General features: G+C 45.2%; 1 protein-coding gene across 1 annotated transcript in view; it reads right to left on the bottom strand.

The window, feature by feature from the left end:
* The window catches only part of PLEK (pleckstrin), a 19,111-nt gene extending 1,357 nt beyond the window's left edge, over window positions 1-17,754 (bottom strand). Inside the window, exons 1-8 of the mRNA XM_005232996.4 lie at window positions 17,568-17,754; window positions 13,173-13,328; window positions 7,623-7,804; window positions 6,376-6,467; window positions 5,453-5,637; window positions 3,657-3,761; window positions 1,863-1,946; window positions 614-683 (exon numbers count right to left, since the gene is read on the bottom strand). Coding sequence (XP_005233053.1) covers window positions 614-683; window positions 1,863-1,946; window positions 3,657-3,761; window positions 5,453-5,637; window positions 6,376-6,467; window positions 7,623-7,804; window positions 13,173-13,328; window positions 17,568-17,615 — 922 coding nt within the window. The 5' untranslated portion in view covers window positions 17,616-17,754. The remainder of the gene's footprint in view (window positions 1-613; window positions 684-1,862; window positions 1,947-3,656; window positions 3,762-5,452; window positions 5,638-6,375; window positions 6,468-7,622; window positions 7,805-13,172; window positions 13,329-17,567) is intronic.

Below are 17,754 nucleotides of genomic sequence, written 5' to 3'. Positions count from 1 at the left end.
GACAGGTCATATTCCCCAAACCCTCCCATGCCTTGTCAGCTCCAAACCCAAGATGTTCAAGGTCATGCCACATCCAGAATCCCTGGTTCTTTTCATACCTGCTGGCAAAGCCTACGCAGGTGTTGAGATGCCAGCAGACTTTTCTGCTGGGTGTGATGGCCTCTCCCCTGGAGAGGAGAACATGTGGAATGTGTTTCTTGTTCCCTGCAGCAATGCTTAACCATTGCTGTTCCCACAACTTCTCATTTGGGGAGGGAACAGAGCGTGGGCAGTAATAATTTGTTGGCATAACCACTTCTAATGTAAAGCTTTCATCACAAATTCATCAACTAAAAAAAGAAAACTCTGCTTACTCTGTCTAAGGCCAGTTATCCTAACATAGGGATGGTGTCATCCTTTTGACAAGTCTTGTCTAAACAACTGACAAAACCCTGTTGTCCTTACAGTGTCCTTCTCCAGTAATTAAGACAGCAACAGAGAGACTAGTTACTAGAGAAATTACGGAATCATTGCACGTGGATTGCTTCTGAGTAAAAAGCCACTTGTGATTTCAGGCAGATTGAAAGAATGTACAAAAAACGTATTACACAGCTCATTCAACATGGTTCCTTACTGTCTGGCATGTCTTCCACTGCTGTCACCACGCAGCCTCTCAAGTGAATTGCTCCTAGTGGTTCTTCTCCCTAGTGAGGACATGAAATCAAAATGAAATGCAACACTTCTGGAACTGCTCAGTTGTGAATATCTGGCTACGGCTCCCAGATGGATACAAAAACATTTGCCGACTGGGTATGTCACCTGGGAAACCAGGGGACCCTCGGTCTGTACGTGACACGGAGCGGGGGGTGCAATAAGGGGAAGATGTACAAATAATTAGGAAATCTGTTTGGGGATTTGGAATTCAGGATCTGCAGAGTGTTAAGCATGTCTTGAACAAAGGTACAAGAGGAAGATAAGCCTTGTGCCAACTGTAACGTTTCTTTTGCTGTCACAGTGAATAGAAAAAGGACGTTAGTTAGAAAAAGAGTAGATCTTAGAAGTATTGTAACCAAGCAGCAAGAGCAGCTACACCCTTATTTACAATCTGGCCTCGTGGGCACTTCAGGACAGTGATAGTTAAAGAACAGGCGAAGATGCATTTTTGTCAGCGGAAGTTTCAAAGAAGCAACCCCTATAAACCGACAGCTCAGCCCTTCGAGAGGGGCTGCCAGGAGAGGGAACGGCAGGCTGGGAGCAGGGGGGTCAGAAACTCCACGGTGTTGATTCTCCACGTGTCTAGGCTGCCGAGGGGGACAGCGTGGCATGAAACACCTGTAACCTGCAACGGCACCGCTCCCGCAGCAACGCAGGATGAGATAAAACCTGTGGGCTGAATCTACCCGACTGCCAGCTTTTGGGGGGCAGGTTTTGCCCATGGCAATGCTCCTTCCTTTCTTAGGGTGGGGTCTGACCTGTTGGACTTAGAGAAGAAATGAAATGCCGTGTCTCAGCCTGACACAGAAAATACCTCGGTTATAAACTGCAAAACGTCCCTGTTGTGTCCATCTGCACTTATGACCGAGTTCATTTCAATCAGGTGAGAGCATACATTAATTCTAATTAATCACAGGTAAGAGATAAGAGCACAGTTCAGTGTTACCTGTTCCCAGGTCTGGGTGGCAATTGCCACCCTGACTTGGCAGCCCCAGAAACCATCCTTCACTTTGCTTTTCCTGAGGATGGCTACGCCGTGTGAGCACAAACAGCCCTACCGTCCTGCTGGGGCTCCCCTATCACGCATGCCCGTGAAAATCCTCCACTCAGATACTTCCACAAGGCATTGGCTTTAAAACAAACAGGGAAATAAACCAAATGTCTCTTACTCCAGCAGGATCATAGTAGTGAAGGTATGCAGGGTCTTCTCTTAAAACAAACTTTCTCACTTTCCAGTTCTTCCTGCGATGTCCCTAGGAAAATTCAAAACCAGGAATGTCATGGACTGCCTTGCCTGCAAGCACTTGCAGTCACCTTACCCACACATGGGAGAACAGGCAAATACAAAAGGGAAAAAGCTGAATATTTTGGACAGGAAATATTCACCAGATTAGGACTTGAACCTGGCCTTTCTGCATCCCACTGATTTGCGCAAGAACTGGGCTATCATACTGGTTTCACTCTCTCTTTTTTTTTGTTTTTGGTTTTTTTTGTTTTGTTTTCTGTACAAAGCAGAACAGCCTCAACATGGGAGATTCCTCTAAACACATCTCATAGTCTGGTAGTTATGACATTCACATGAGGTCAGGGAGAACTGGGTTTAAATGCTTGCCAGAAAATGGCTGCAAAACACCTTGCAAGGAAAGTACCTTGGACTATTGGCAAGAACGAGCCAAAGGTCCTTCTCTCCCTGCAAAGACAACAACAACCACCACCACCACCAAAGGGTTATCTGGCCTAGGCACCCAGGAGAGGGTTCATGGCCAAGAAGCTCAAGCAGAAATACCCCCACCTTCCGATGTGGACGCAGATGCCTTATTGCCTGTTTTTGAGGCTGAAGTGATGGGTGGGGGAAATCTAGATCTGCTGAAAGCATTCTCAGCAGAAGCAGCGACACTTCCAAGTAATGATCCACAAGTCACTGAGGGTGACCAAACACTTCCTCTCAGTGTTTCAAAATACCGGTTTCTCAATTAGCTACACTGTTAGCAAGGAAGCTTGTACTAACTAGGCAGGCATGAATGTGACAGGGTAAAAGTTGGCAGAAAGACGTGCATCTGATTTGTTCCATCGCTTCTGAGTAATCCGCCTGAGCAAGAGTAACACAAGTGAGCACCACCAAAACGTCCTTAGGCTCCCAAGGAATATTTTAACAGTGGCGGTTTAGACTTGCTGTTAGGAAACGTTTCTTTACAGACAGGGTGGTCAAACACCAGAACAGGCTTCAAGAGAGGTGGTCGGTGCCCCGTGTCTGTCACTGTTTGAAAGGCACTTGGACAACGCCCTTAATAACATGCTTTAACCTTTGGTCTGCCCTGAAGTGGGCAAGCAGTTGGACTGGATGGTCACTGCAGGTCCCTTCCTACTGACCTATTCTATTCATTGAAGAACTCTGGTCTTGCCTTCAGTTTACTAATATCTGCTTGCAATGGCCTCAGAAAGTAAGGATTTTACCATGGCATTCGCTGTATTGCTTACACTTTTGCTGGAAATGAAGGTACACAGTTATCTTCCATCTTACAAAGGGGACAGGATGAAACTTTGGTGACTGAGGGGACTCCTTTGCTCAGGTGCGCTGAAAAAGCCTGTGAAAACTGGCAGCTGAATCCGGTTGTGTGTCAGAGGGACAGCGGATTGGCAGCCTTTTTTACCTAAGTTCAGTTCTGCATCGTATCACTGACTTGTCACATCTCTTGCTCTAGCACTCTTTCTTGGTTAAAACTATAAACCATCTTATTTTCTAATAAGAGCCATAAATCTTGTAACATTGGACAAAAGCCCTGATGCCATGCTACAGCAAGTGTTCTTTGTGCAAAAGCAAGAGGGACAGAGATGAAACCTGTCACATGTGGAGGTGGCATAGGCTAGTTTCTCTCTTCTCTAAAGCTTTGAGGTATAAAAGACTAATCTTGTACCCATGCAACATCATCTCAGTGTAAGGATGGAACACGTTCAATACTAACCTGTTTCAGCAAACATCCTTGTTTGACTACTATGCCTCTGAATTCTTCTTTCAGGACTACATCATCATCACTAGAATTTCCCTCGCAGAAAAACCCACTGTCAGGCTGCAGGACCACAAGAGAAAATTCAGAAGTTACACAGGTGCTGCGTGTTAATGTACATGTACAAATCTGCCTTCCCTTTGGCCTCCCTCCACCCTGTTTTCTGCCCCCCAGAAAATCAATCCTTTTACTGGAAAAATCTCCTGGTGAGGTTGAGGAGCTCTCCAAGTCACCACGGAAGCATTTCAGAGTGAGGTAGGACTACACCAATGGGTCTCAGGGCATCTGAAGTGAGCTGGCGCATCTGTGTTTATGCCAGTGTCTCCGTTCTCCGTGATTCTTGGTGTCACATTCCCTCCGTGACAGACTGCCTCAATCCCATGATGTTGCAGGTTTTCAAATGCACAGACAGCAGTTCACATGAAGCAATGCCAGCACAGCCAATACCCTCCAGGCTGGCCATCCCTGCACCCAACACACCCTTTCTCTTCCTCCGCCCATTACGACCATCTAGAATTTGGGAAGAAGAAATGCTCTTCAGCTAGGCTGTCTTCTCCAACAAGAACTACCCCTAATTTTGGAAATCTGCAGTTTCCTATAGCTGTGATGTTGCGCTGTGTGCACTGAGCACTGGCTGTCTCAGGACCTACGCGTCGTGTCCATTCCACACCAGATAAACTGTGACGTTACTTACTGAAACTTTACACTGTTCAAATGATGTAAATGCAGGGGACCCTTTGTACGGTTTAGAGCAAACATCTGTGCTGCCTACTTGCATGACAGCAAGTCAGACATTGGCCTGCTGTGGCCTCCTCATGCCACATTGGTGTGGAATCAAACTAGAAAGAAGCTGGAAGCAAGCAGAGTGCACGTGGGCTGCGAGAAGTGTCCCAGGTAGCCAGGAACTGCGGTGGCCACAGGGCTACCTTCACCAGCAATGTCTCTGCTTCCATTGCTGCACAGGGCAAGTCTCCCTAGCACAGACACATTCTAGGAAAACAAATGAAGTAATGGTAAAGTCATTTTACTGAAGTCAAGTGATCTATGTGGTAAATATAAACAGAATTCTAATATTCAAGCGTTTTACTTGACAGAAGGCGCACTTTTTTGTTAACTTGAGTTCATAAGCCAAATATCTTTCAAAAAAAAAAATTTGACTATCATTGTGATATTGCAAGTTCTTCAAGTCAATCCACAGAATGCGAAGCAATAAATTGAAAAGGCTGGGTAAGCTACCCAGGACAGGCATTATTGGGGGGTATTACAAATTGTTGCTTCTTCCCTCTGTACAGCTCTGTGTGTGTGTGTGTGTGTGAGTGCGTGCATGTACATACACACTAAGTCAGATTTGATGGCTCAGCACCAAAATGGGTTTTATAGCTTGTGCCACCCTGAGAAGCCCCATGATAATGAATTACTCTCTTCCCTTCCACTGAATCATCAGGGGAACTGATTACTAAATTCTGGTTACTGGTGAAATTACCAGGAACAAAGTCTAAGTTAAAAAACCCAGCTTGAGCTCAGAACTCAGTTCACACTTAGAAGTCTGCCAGAAAAAAAAAAAAATCTTGCTTACAAATATTCAAGTGAGCCATTTTGTTCTGAGAATCACACAGGGAAAGACAATTAACGTGGATCTCTCCGTTTCTGTACAATCTTTCCTCCGGTACACTTAAGAAACCCAATAAGAAGCATGAGAAAAGCAGAGCATCAGTAAGTGTGAGACAATAAAAACCCCAGAATATAACACTCACGAAGTAATAGTAGGCATCGCTGAGATCTAAGAAGGGGGTGTCTGAGAGTCCCTCGGCAGCAGCCTTGGACGTGTCCCCTGCAGGCTGTAGGTAGCCTTCACTCAAGAGGGACGAGGCAAGCATGAGACCTTCTTTGCGATTTCGGATGGATTTGCTGGACACCAGCCAGTCAATCACAGAGGTGCCTGGTTACAAAGGAACAAACAGTATCAGCCACAACCCAAGACAGACACGACGAAGCCTGAAAACACACAGGCAACAAGCCTATTCCATCCATTCATCAACCTCCTGAAAGATGTTCTTAGTGACAACGCAGAGCTGATCGGGAAGGATGCTGGGGTCATCCAGTGAGGTACAGCTGATCCAGCTGATGGCAGGGGCCAGCACAACTCCTGGACACTGTAGAGGAGCGGAGAGCTGGGAGGGCAGGCAGGGCTGAGCTGGGAAGCCTCGGGGACAGGGGAGGTATGAAGGACAGCCAAGCCTGGAGAAGCCAGTCTTCCAGGCTGCTGTGTTACTGACACAGTGCTGTCATCACAGGGTGACTTTCGACTCGTGCCCTCACAGACTTGACTTGGAGCAGGACAGGAATTACAATGTGACACAGTTTGTTGATGAAAAGTTCAGAAAGGAATAATTCTTTTGTAGTTAAGTGTTTCATGCGACTTTCTACAAAGATCTACTTCAAACTTTCTGGCACTGGTTAGATTTCCTCCTCCCCTCTTGCTTTCCATGGCCATAACTGAACACTTTTCCAAGCCTCATCCTTTGAGCACCTCCTGTGTTGGTCAAGAAAACATCTCCCAGGTTTTCCTTTCAAACTTCTCTGTGCTTTACAGAGCTTAGCGCTGTTTTATCTATCTTTAGCCTCTTGGCCCTTTGCTCCCTTCATTGTATGGAAAAGAGAGACAAGAGCTCCTTACCTGTAAAGCAGTGATTGAACACCTTTTTATCTTTTTCCAGCTTCAACTCCTTTATTCCCTTTTCAGGATCTTTCATTGAGAGGTATAAAGCGCTATGCATAAAAAGAACCACAAAAGCTGTTAGCAAATAAAAAGCTTTAGCCAGTGCGTACAATAATATCATTGTCATTCAGGGGATCTTCACATTTTGCTGGCACATTGCTCTCTGCAGTACTATAGCTTAACTTTAATCTGCTGAAAAATTGACGTTGCCGGGCCTGGAGGCCTCACTACGTGGCTGTCACGGCTGCAGGAGCAGAGGGGAGAGTGTGCAAACGGCCCTGCACACCCCCGTATTCTGAGACTGGAACAACGTGTGGGGCCTGCCGTACGAACGGAGGAGCGCCCACCGCTGGGGCACCTTCACAGGGCCCCTGTGTTCCCCTAAAGGTCCTTGGCCGAGCAGAAAACCTGTCACTAACATCCCCAAAGCCCACACGCTCTCAGAGGCCCTAAGTAACCTCAGCGAACCCTGGTGTGACTTTGTTCCTCCCACCCACTTCTCACTTGCTCAGAATTCTAATTCCTTGGAGCTCTGGAATAACAAGAAGGACAAATATTAAATGTCAGAGGTTAAGTCCTTTGGCTTGTCAGTCAGGGTGACCCTCTGCCGAAGCCTGTGAAGTCAGATTTAGTTGCATCTTGGCCCTGGGCAGTTTTACTGTCCTATAAGGAGCATTGCAGGCTCGCTCAGAATAAGTTGTCCCTAATTTTTTAAAGCATTGACCAACAGATGGCTTCCTGTGTGTGCCCTGTATCTCCTCTCCTTCCTTTGCCAGCTCCAAATCCTCTGGCAGGCACCACCAGGCTAACATCAGCGTTTCTCTGGAGAGCAAACAAAAGGTTTAAAATACTTTTACAATAAATTATATATAGTATAAAAATGCCTCTCCTGGAACAATCACACTTTGGCTGGAGTCTCCTTTGGCACTGCAGCATACTCAGAAATCTCATCAGCAAAATCCTTAGATAAATCAGCATGTTTTGGTAAAAGATGATGTATTAAAAATGCTTTTCCCAGTTCTGATCACTAGCTCATTTCTGCCACATTGTACGCTCTGGAACTGTTAGTCATGCAGAAAGGACCCAGTGAAACCAGAGAGGCAGCATGGGCAGGCATGCTCACAGCTCTCCCAGACCAAGGTTACAGACCTGGCACACTGTTTGTGGATGGAAGGAAACGGAGGAGCAGAGCTAGGAGAACAAACCTCAGGTTGATTGTTTCAGGCAGTCTGATAGACCTTCTCGTGGATTTTCTGGCAAACCTTTGGCCTCCATCTATGCAATGAATTGCTTTCTTGATATCCCGTACCCAGGCATCTCTCTCCTCCAGGTAGGCAGCTTGAAAAAAGTGGTCCTGCTGCTTGGCTGCAGTGAGCTTGAAGACAAACTGGAATGATAAATGATGGGTTTTTAAAAGTTACTTTGGTGTAGCCAGTTGGGCACAATTAACCTAGCACCACCACAACATACAGCCTACCCGTGCCTAAGGGACTATGGAAAGTGCCTTAGAAGCACAGTTAAATTAAAAAAAAAACACTCTGAAGAAAAACCTAAAGAAGGCAGTGCAGGTCAGTGCTCCTTTTGTTATTTCCCTATGAGCAATCCTGGTGATGTCAGTACAGCCAAGGTGAGTAGCACTGATATAGCTGCTGATTTTAACTTTGACTGGGAAGTTCAACGCAGCTGAAAAGCTGAAGTGCCCAGCCCCTGCAGGTTTACGGTGGGTGTAAATTCATCTTGATGTTTATAGCAATGTGGTCAGTCTGAAGGAGGGAAAAAACCCACATCGTGTTGCTTAGCTGCTGATTCATAGGGGAAAAAAAGGTCACAGTCACACTGGAGAGTAGCTGAACACATCTGCACCCTAGCAAAGCCTCAGGGGCTTGGTAGGGAGATGATGTATCCAATGCTTGGCTGTCACAACCTTGTGATCACTACCTACCTAAACGCACTAGAAACAATGGAAAGTCTGTATTTCCCAAAAATGAGAAAAGATCTTTTAAAGGTAGTTCTAAGCAGAAAAAAATAACACCAGCCTGGAAAAAAAACCCAACCAACAACAAACCAAACCACAAAGTTCACAGTTTGATCTCGTTTTCATTCAGTGATCTTTTTGATGGAAAATCTGGATGTAATTGCTCAGTCAAGACGGTTTCCACTTCTTCTAAAATATAGTTCCACATAAGTAGTTTTATTAGAATAAATAAAACAGGTTCTGACTCAGCAGGCATCTAAAAACGAGGGGCTAATCAGTAAGCAAACAGCACGGCGATATGAGGGCAAGTAAAGCAGAGACTATCGTCAGAGAGCAGCGCACAGTGAACCTATAGCAATTAGATCAGAACACTGAATGAGTCTCCTGAAGCTTCTGTTTGTAAATGGCACATTTCTGAACATCCCTAATACGCATCTTCCAGATTGTTGCCAATGGAAAAAAAATCTGACACCTTCAAATGGTGCAAAGTCCCGCTGGCTTTCATGGAAGACAGATTTCAAATGTACAAAGCAGCGAGTCCTCAAAACTCCATTTCAGACAGAATGTGACCATTTCTTATCCGACACTGTTTGCATTTCCAGCAATATCCACCTTTTCTATTATGCAGTAAAGAGCTACATCCTGAAAATCAATGTATGGTGCATGTGCAAAGAAAACAGACAGATCTCTCCAAATCCCAATATCCAAGGGTGATGCTAACACACCAGATTAACAGAACAAAATATCAAAGCATTAAAGCAAATTTTTAGCAAAGGGAAGATCAGCATTCTTCAAGCTGAAGAGCTGAGAAGCAACATATAGATAAATACTAAAGAAGTGTTTTTGTTCCCAGTACAGAGGAGACTGGGAAAATTCTCTTAAATGTAGCTTTTAGAAAGCTAGGTCACTAAGCTGGACATCCAGGCTTCCTCTGAAACTGGGGAAGAGGTTGAGTTTCCAATGCTAGAAGTGACCAAGTCTCCCTCTGATGATGTGTATCTGTTTGTGCTTTTGAGAAAGTTAGACCATTAGACCAAACTAAACACCACGATTTTAAATAGCTTAAGTCAGGACAAATTAATCTGACTATGAGCAAGCACACATGATAATGCTATCCACAGAAAAGCCGTGGGGAAACAGAGAAAGCACAAGTATAGCAGAATTAACATCACATTAAGCCATGATCAAACTTCAGATCAAGAACAGCAAAGAGCAGTGAATGCATTTTGAAGTAAAATCTCAAAATACGCAGTCGCAGCCTCTTCTGAACAGGCTATTTTTGTTTAACAAATCCAGGATTGCTCCCTTTCCCCTCAGCACCTACTTTTTGGAAATGATTTAGTAAGCAAAGGGTGCTGGTGATGTGCCCTGAGGTTTTCAGCTAGGTCCTGATGCAGATACACAAGCCGATTCAAAAAGCTGAAATCTAACCAGATGAATATAAAAACCTGCTCATGGCTCCACAGTCCCTGCTCCAAACAGTGCTAAATAATTCCAAGCAGTCCTCAATAGTCCCTGCTCCACACTGGTCAGGTGAGTGAGACTGCACTTAAAACTGACCTAATGAGAATTATCCCACTTCTCACCCTACAGAAATTCTGTCCTAAAAATTATACTCGCATTTCTAGCCATATGAAGTAAATGAATTCAAACCACTAAGAACCACAGTAATTCCCATAAGAACGGGAACAGAACAACTGTATGTTTTGACATGTGACCAACGAGAAAGCAGGACGGAATGCAGAGGCATTGGATTCAGCAGTATAGCAAAGCTGTAAAACCTAAGATACAGAAGTCATTTTTTATATACTTTATATACTACATTTCCAAGGAATACATGTAGAAATTTAGGTTTAATCATATCGGGCAGTAACTATGTGTAAGAACAACCCCAGTGATGGTGTGTTGCAGTTTTGACTATGGAACAGTTCAAATTTTTAGCGAAAATACATAGCCAGGGCTATAAGTCCATGGACCTGCAGAACGACCTCACCGACTCAGTAAGGAGAATCTGCTCCAGCACCTGCCGAATAGTTTGGATTGCTTCCACTGACTTCAGCAAACTGCGTCAGGTCTCATTTATGAAAAGGTGTTTTGGGTGCCTCAGCCCCCAGGTCTGAGCTCCTTCCTTTTTACTCTACTCTCCCTCAGAAAAGGCCCCACCAACTACAATGAAACATAATGCAAAACTCCAGATGTAAACTCATAATGTAAAACAAAGCATGACATAAAACTCAATGCAGTCGAAGGAACGATCCTCAAAGACTTCATCACCCTTCGATGCAGAGACAATGCCGCTTCTGCAAACTGCCACATCCTCAACAGGTGAGAATCTCTCTTCAGGAGGCACCAGATCCTTCAGACCTCTCTGCCTATTTTGTAGAATATGAATGCACATACGCTGGTGAATTACCTTTTCACGATTGTTAAATGCATTACTGTTACCGACGTTTCCAGGCAGCTACCATAGACCAATACTGATGTCAGTGCCTCTGTGGGAGTTAAAAAACAAATGACAACAAAACCAAATGCCCTTGCCTTGCCCCAAATTGTTTGGAAGGGAAGGCTTTGTGAGAAAAATTTCATTTCTACCATTATAATGTCGGATCTGTGATACTCTTGAACATAGTACCCTTCTCCCCATGCATTATACCTCATGTATAGAGTAAGGAGAGTTGTGCTGAGGCATATTAATTAGATAATGTAGGAACATGGCTTATAATCGGCAGAATTAGAAGTAAATGTCTGCAGATACACTTAATTTCTGTTCCTTTTTTTGGCTGTTTAATGCTCCTGCCCTGTGCTCTAGTCCCTAGATGCAATTACTCATTCACCTTTATTATTAATGGTTTGCAATAGATGTGAAGCCAAGTGCTGTAACAAAGAGCTCCCAGCTGGTGCCCAGGCAGTGCAGTGCCACACAGCCACGCTGGCTGAAGCAGGAGGTCCGATCCAAAGCTGCAGGGGTTAAACAGTAAGGTTTTCCCAGGCATGCCCACCAGCGGCTCAGGCAGGAGCTGCCAGCAATAAGGAAGAGTAAATGGGCTTGACCAGCAGTCAGTCAAACCCTTCAGGATCAGTTGGACAATCTCCCTTGCCAGCTCAGAGAGCAAAAACCTATGATGGGCATGGGGTGGGAATGCATGATCGTGCAGTTCTCCTTCCAGGCATGGTAACAGTCTCCTCCTGTGGACAACTCCCAGTACCTAGAGAGAGCCAGGAAGAGCAGGTAGCTCTTGATCCTGCTCCAGGTGGGATTTCCAAGGTAATGGCCCTCTAAAGCATTTTGTTCCCAGGAGAAGCAGCCATCTACAACTTCTTTGACTCAGCACAGGATTAACAACAAACTTTATTCTCTACCCCATCCTTTTATTGTACTGCCTTAAAGACAGCTTTAACTCTAAGAGACTCTTTTTCTTAACAGATGTAAGTCTAAAAAGACTCCCTAAGAATCAACTTATTTTTTTTTCCATATAAATGTGGGGTCTGCAGAAAAACAACCAACAACAAAAAAACAAAACAAAAAAAAAAAAAAAAACAAAAAAAGAAAGAAAGGAGCAGAAGAAAGAAAAGCAGAAAGGAATGGAAAAGGAAAGCCAGCAGGCTCAAACTTGACACCAGGGACCCTGACTCTGCTTACCACAAAACCTAAGGGCAAGGATAATTCTCCTCAGTTTACTCATATGAGAAATTGCAGCTTGCTCTCTCCTACTTTCTTTTTATTTTTCTAATGCTCTCAAAGACTATCTTTAGTCAGGCATCCTTGCAGTAAATTGCTTTAAACCGTAACTGGATAATCTTCCCGATTGTGGGGGACCCCTTTGTCACAGGAATTCCTGGGGCTTTAATGCCTATTTGATGAAACTGAGTTGCTGACATAAATGACTGACTAAAGATATGATTCTTTGCTCATACCAGAAACCCTGTTTTACCAGCAAATGTTTTTCAGGAACCCTGTAACAAAATACCTTGGCTTGTACAGTTATCTTCCTGCATCTTATTTTCTGTCAAATAAGACTCAGAATTTGTGCACACGGTGACCTGTGTGTTTCACTGGGCACCAGGACCTCAGCCTGTCTGTTTGCTACCCTTGACATTAGAGATCCCAAATGTCTAGGCAGCATTTGAAGTACTTTCTCTAAATCAGTTTTGCTTTTTGCTTGCAAGTCACTTAGTGACTTAGACTCTTAGTCACTTGCAAAAGCCCTACAAGTAACAGCGCAGTGGGTCATTAACACAGACCACATGAATCTGAAGCGTGTGGCATCGGGTAGTTACGAAATGGTAACAAAAAGGTTTAGAATACAGCTTTACTTGGCCATTTTTGTCACAGCATTTATTTCCTTCCTGTGTGAGCAAGTCAGTCCTTGCTTTTGGACAATAAATAAATGCTTCCACCGAGTATGAAATAGTTTCTCACACCTTTATTCTGTGGCAGCTAGATTTATATTTAATGCAAGAGTTGCACCATTCAGCTGCTAAGCGTCCTCACAGCAACATAATTTAGCTTTGCTCTTTGACAGACTCAGAGATTAAAAAAAAAAAAAAAAAATTAAAAATCATTTTCTGATTTGCTCCTCTGGAAGTATCCTGAATTTTTCCTGAGCAGTCACACTTTTCAAATACTACACAGGTCCAAGCCTGCTTGTGATCTTCTAAGACAAGTGAGAATTGCCACTATGATGAGTGTAAGGAATTTGTAACCCCAAGCCTTTTGCCCCTTCAGTGCTTCCAGGAGCCTAAGTATACCATCAATTTTTGTTACAAAAGAAGTACTTACCATTCTTTTGCCAAAATCTTGGCATGGGCTGTTAATAGAGCTTCCTTTTAGTGGTATCATCCCTTTGGGGCTGTTGTCAGCCTTCCGCTTGTAGAATTCAATTCCATCTTCTAAGAGCACGACCCACATTGGCTTCCAGGTATTAAACATGCTGCCCTGCATCAATAAATCACCGTGTATATTATGGTCAATAAATCACTCCTCACATGATATGCACTTAAGATACAACCTTCCAGGGAGTGCCTGACTGATGCTAAAATAACTATAGTTAGTGTTTCAAGGGGAACATACCACAACCCCACCCACCTTACGATGGAGGGGGAAAAAAAATATTGTCGCTATTCTTTTGACCACCATTAATTTCCCCTTGCGGTCACCCCAGCCATGAGTTTTCCCAAAATAGCATTGCCTGCCTGAGCAGGTGGTTCTCCAGTGTCAGGTAGTCCCAACCGCTGTCTTCAAGATGACATAGTGGCAATATCATGAATGATCCTCAACATTTCAGGGTGTGAATTAGCACATTAGGACTGTCTCATTAACTTGGGCATCCTGTGCTATATTTGAGGCTTGATGCTACAGTACAGTGCGTTGTTGAGGCTTGGCTGGCTGGTAAGAAAGCACACATCTTGGAGGATTTCTAGACATATAAGAACAAACTGTAAGAGTAATGAATAGTTTAAGGGCCTGAGGCCACAGATCTCCAGCTGCTGTGGTGAGGAATAGAAATGCTTCATTTCCTATTTTAAAGCTTTTACTTCCTATTCCTGAAACACAGCTGTTAGATGTGAGAAATACGGAGATAAAGACAGGGATGGATCCTACATATAGTACAACACACAGCAAAACTTTCAGGGACTCCGAGAGGAACGACCTGTTTCTCTGTGTCAGGCACAATTAACCGCTAGAATTACTGAGACCGTTGCACTCCAGCTAGGTGACCTCTCCGGACCTGCCTGCAACCAGCTTCAAAAGTAGTCACAGTTCCCGACACCCAGGTGACTTACTGCTCAGCCCAATCAAAGAATCACAGAATTATTTAGGTTGAAAAAGACATTTGAGATCATCAAGTCCAACTGTTAGCCCAGCACTGCCAAGCCCACCACTAAACCCTGTCCCTAAGTGCTGCATCTATGTGGGTTTTTTTAAACACCCCCGGGGATGGTGACTCCACCACCTCCATGGGCAGCCTGCTCCAATGCTTCACCACCCTTTCAGTGAAGAAATTTTTCCTAATATCCAACCTAAACCTCCCCTGGCACAATTTGAGGCCGTTTCCTCTTGTCCTGTCGCTCGTTATCCAGGAGAAGAGACCGACCCCCGCTGCCTACGGCCCCTGTCAGGCGGCTGCGGAGAGCGATCAGGTCCCCCCTGAGCCCCCTCCTCTCCAGGCCAACCCCCCCAGGTCCCTCAGCCGCCCCTCACAAGGCTGGTGCCCCAGCCCCTGCCCCAGCCCCCTGCCCGGCTCTGGACACGCTCCAGCCCCTCCACGTCCCCCTGCAGTGAGGGGCCCAAAGCTGAACACAGGGGTCCAGGGGTGGCCTCACCGGTGCCCAGCGCAGGGGGAAAATGAACATTTAGACATGCTCAATACCAACAGTTCCTCTGAAGAGTTACCAAAACACAACCAACACTTGTGGGCCCCAAATCAGAGGCTATTCATCACAAATACTGGCTTGCCTTGCTCCTTCTGTTACAAAGAGAGACCTAAATTTATTCCCCCGCCCCCTACAGCTCCGTGCACAGCATCCCTGTCCTCTCCCAGTGTGGCAGCTGAGCACCACTGAAGCTGCAGGCAGCAGCAGCAAGGCAGCCCGCGGTGCTGTGCCACTGCCTGCCTTCGGCTGGTTAAACCTGAGAGCTGAGCAGGGGTAGGAGACATTTGCATTATGTTTTTTCCTGCAGAAGTGACCAGGGCACAAACCTGCTGAGTCTTTTTTTATTATTGTTATTATTCTCCAAATGAACCCTTTGTCACAGCCTTTTTGGCTGCCCTACCTTCCAAGAAAGGCTTTTTGCACTCTGACTCAGACCTTATGTTCAACTACAGGGTGGGGAGGGAAAACCTCCAGCCAAGTTCTCATTAAGAGCAGGACCCGCTTCCAGCCTCTGCGGCCCTCAGAGGTGCCCCATAAAAGAATGTTATCTTCCAAAGGAAAGTCACTGCCCCGGGGGGTTCTCTGGACACCCAGTTAAACAGGGAACTACTAAAAAAACGCCTCCTCTCAGTACCACATATGGGTTTACTGCTGTTTTCTTTTCTCTCTCACTTTTTTTTTTCTTAATAAGCCGTAAAAATTTACCATTTTCTCAGAGCTCAGACTGACCCACTGGTTGATTTTCTGCTAAGAACTCAATTAAAATGATGAGCCAAGACAAGAACTGTTGCAATTTCCTCGTGTGGGATTACCACAGGTTAGAAAACTTCTGCTCATAAAGAGGCAAGTCCAACACTTCCTGAAGACCAGACTCCGACACGCTTTGCCAATGGAAGCCACCACAGAGCAGCGTCAGACGGGCAGTCTCAGATCCACACCACCGGCAAACAAACCCAAACAGGGTCACACTGTTCCCATCTAAAACATCTCACGAAACCCTAGCAAGCAGGATGCTGGATTTGATTTTCCTGGACTGAAAAACAAATTGTCACATCCCCTCCAAAGATGGCACATACAGATGGGTGTTGCTGGAATTACCCTCCGAAATCACCAGCCACCCTAAAAACACATGCAACTTCCCTTTGATAGAACGACTTCTTTTTATAGCATCTGTGGCACTACAAGATTTGAAAATTAACTGTTTCTTGTGCTCAGAAGATGACACATGGTCCACAAAAGATACAGATGGAGGTTTAAGCTGACCTAAATCAACACTGAAGTCTGAACCCACATTTACTGGAGGTCACATTGTCCCAGCTAAAGCACTGACCCCCAGGGACAGCACTGGTCCCCAGCCTAATGTAAATACCAGGACAAAGTCAGTGACAAATGGTTTTCACTCCCTGCAAAGAGAGCTGAGGCTGCATGGATAACTCCTTTGAGAGGTCCAATCCTTGGCTTCACTTTACAGGCATAAAGGTGAGGAGAGTACATAATTAACAGGTAAGGTTAATCAAGAGCATGCTCATCCTTGCTGGAAGCTCTGGTTGTGGGATGCACAGCAGCCTCACTGATGTATCAAACAGCTGGTACCCGTCTGATCTGTACCTTCTGCTCCTTTTGCCCTCTAGCCCTCCCTCCAGCATGCTGCTGCTCAGCACCACCAGCATCAGCTCACTCGTGAAGGACAGAGCCACCTGTGAGGCTGTTCCGGGAAATGGCCACAATTCCCACTTCCCTGTCACCACTGCAATGGCACCCAGCAGCAACTGCATTAGTACCGCACAGAAACACTTTTTGGGGACCCAGCACCCCAAGGAATATGAGGGACTGATGCTGGCACATCTGTATGCATCTTTTCCCCAGCACACCCAGCAGGCACACAGTCTGGGATTGTCCCAGTGTCCAGGTTTCCAGCCACTGCCCTATCGTGGAGGAATATACATCTCGTGAGCCGCTTGCTCTATCTATCAGGAACTAGAGATGTGCAACCTGCACAGCACAAATTTGTCTCCTTCCTCATGACAGCACCACTGGAGCTTTGTGATTACTTTATGAACATACTTCCTTTCAGTATCAGTGGAAATAAGACTGAGGAGTGGCCTCAGTCCCGTATTAAGAGATCCCTCCAGCCAGCTGTTCTAATGAGTGAAATTCTCATTTGGATGAGCAGAGACATCACAGGAGAGAGCTCGTCTCTTGCTCCAGGACTGACGCTGTTTAGTGTGGCTGCTTTCAGCCAGACTGATCTCACTAAGGACTTAAATGAAAGTCAAGGCTTTACCCTATGGGCTCCACCGCAAAAGACTCCAGAGCAGAAGTTACTGTGGGGCAAAAAAAAAAAAAAATTAAAAGCAACTACCTTCGCAAAAGAGGGAAGTGTCTGTGGCCCCACACGCTGTCTCTAGGCCAAGGTGATCTGACCTCTTTAATCTCACTAGGCTTCCCTGATGTTTAACTCAGCGATTAAGCTCAATCAAGTAGGCTGCGGCCATTTCAAGCTGTTACCTGTTTTGCCAAGCTTCCACTAAAGGCATTAGGTTACTTCATAAAAACACAAATCTTTTGATCCAAGGGTACATCTGAGATACATGCAAAATGCTTTATAACTGCTAGCAAGTACCTCTATAATCACTAACACCACCTCGTTTTACTGCTCAAGGAATTCTGTTCATTTGCATTTTCTTCTTTGAAAAAAAATCATTTTGTTAATAACTGAAACCCAAGTGTGTTTTCCTACACCTCCTCAGCCTGTTCAGAGTTAGTTCCTCCCCGGCTCAGTCCAAACCTGCTCACTTACCTTCTTAACCAAGTAGCCCTCCCTGATGCGCATGGGTTCTCGCTCCATGGCTCAGGCAATCCAGCTCTCGGGTCTATCAGCACTGGCAGGAAAGTTCTTCTGCAGCGCAGTCCGTGGGCTGGCGTTCTTTACAGCACAGCTGTGTCACTCTCAGAAGTTCCCCTGCCTGCTAATCACATGAAAACAA

The sequence above is a fragment of the Falco peregrinus genome, chromosome 7 (genome assembly GCF_023634155.1).
Source record: "Falco peregrinus isolate bFalPer1 chromosome 7, bFalPer1.pri, whole genome shotgun sequence".
Classification (NCBI taxonomy): domain Eukaryota; kingdom Metazoa; phylum Chordata; class Aves; order Falconiformes; family Falconidae; genus Falco; species Falco peregrinus.
Note: the sequence above shows the minus strand (reverse complement) of the source record. Positions and strands in the feature narration are given on the sequence as shown.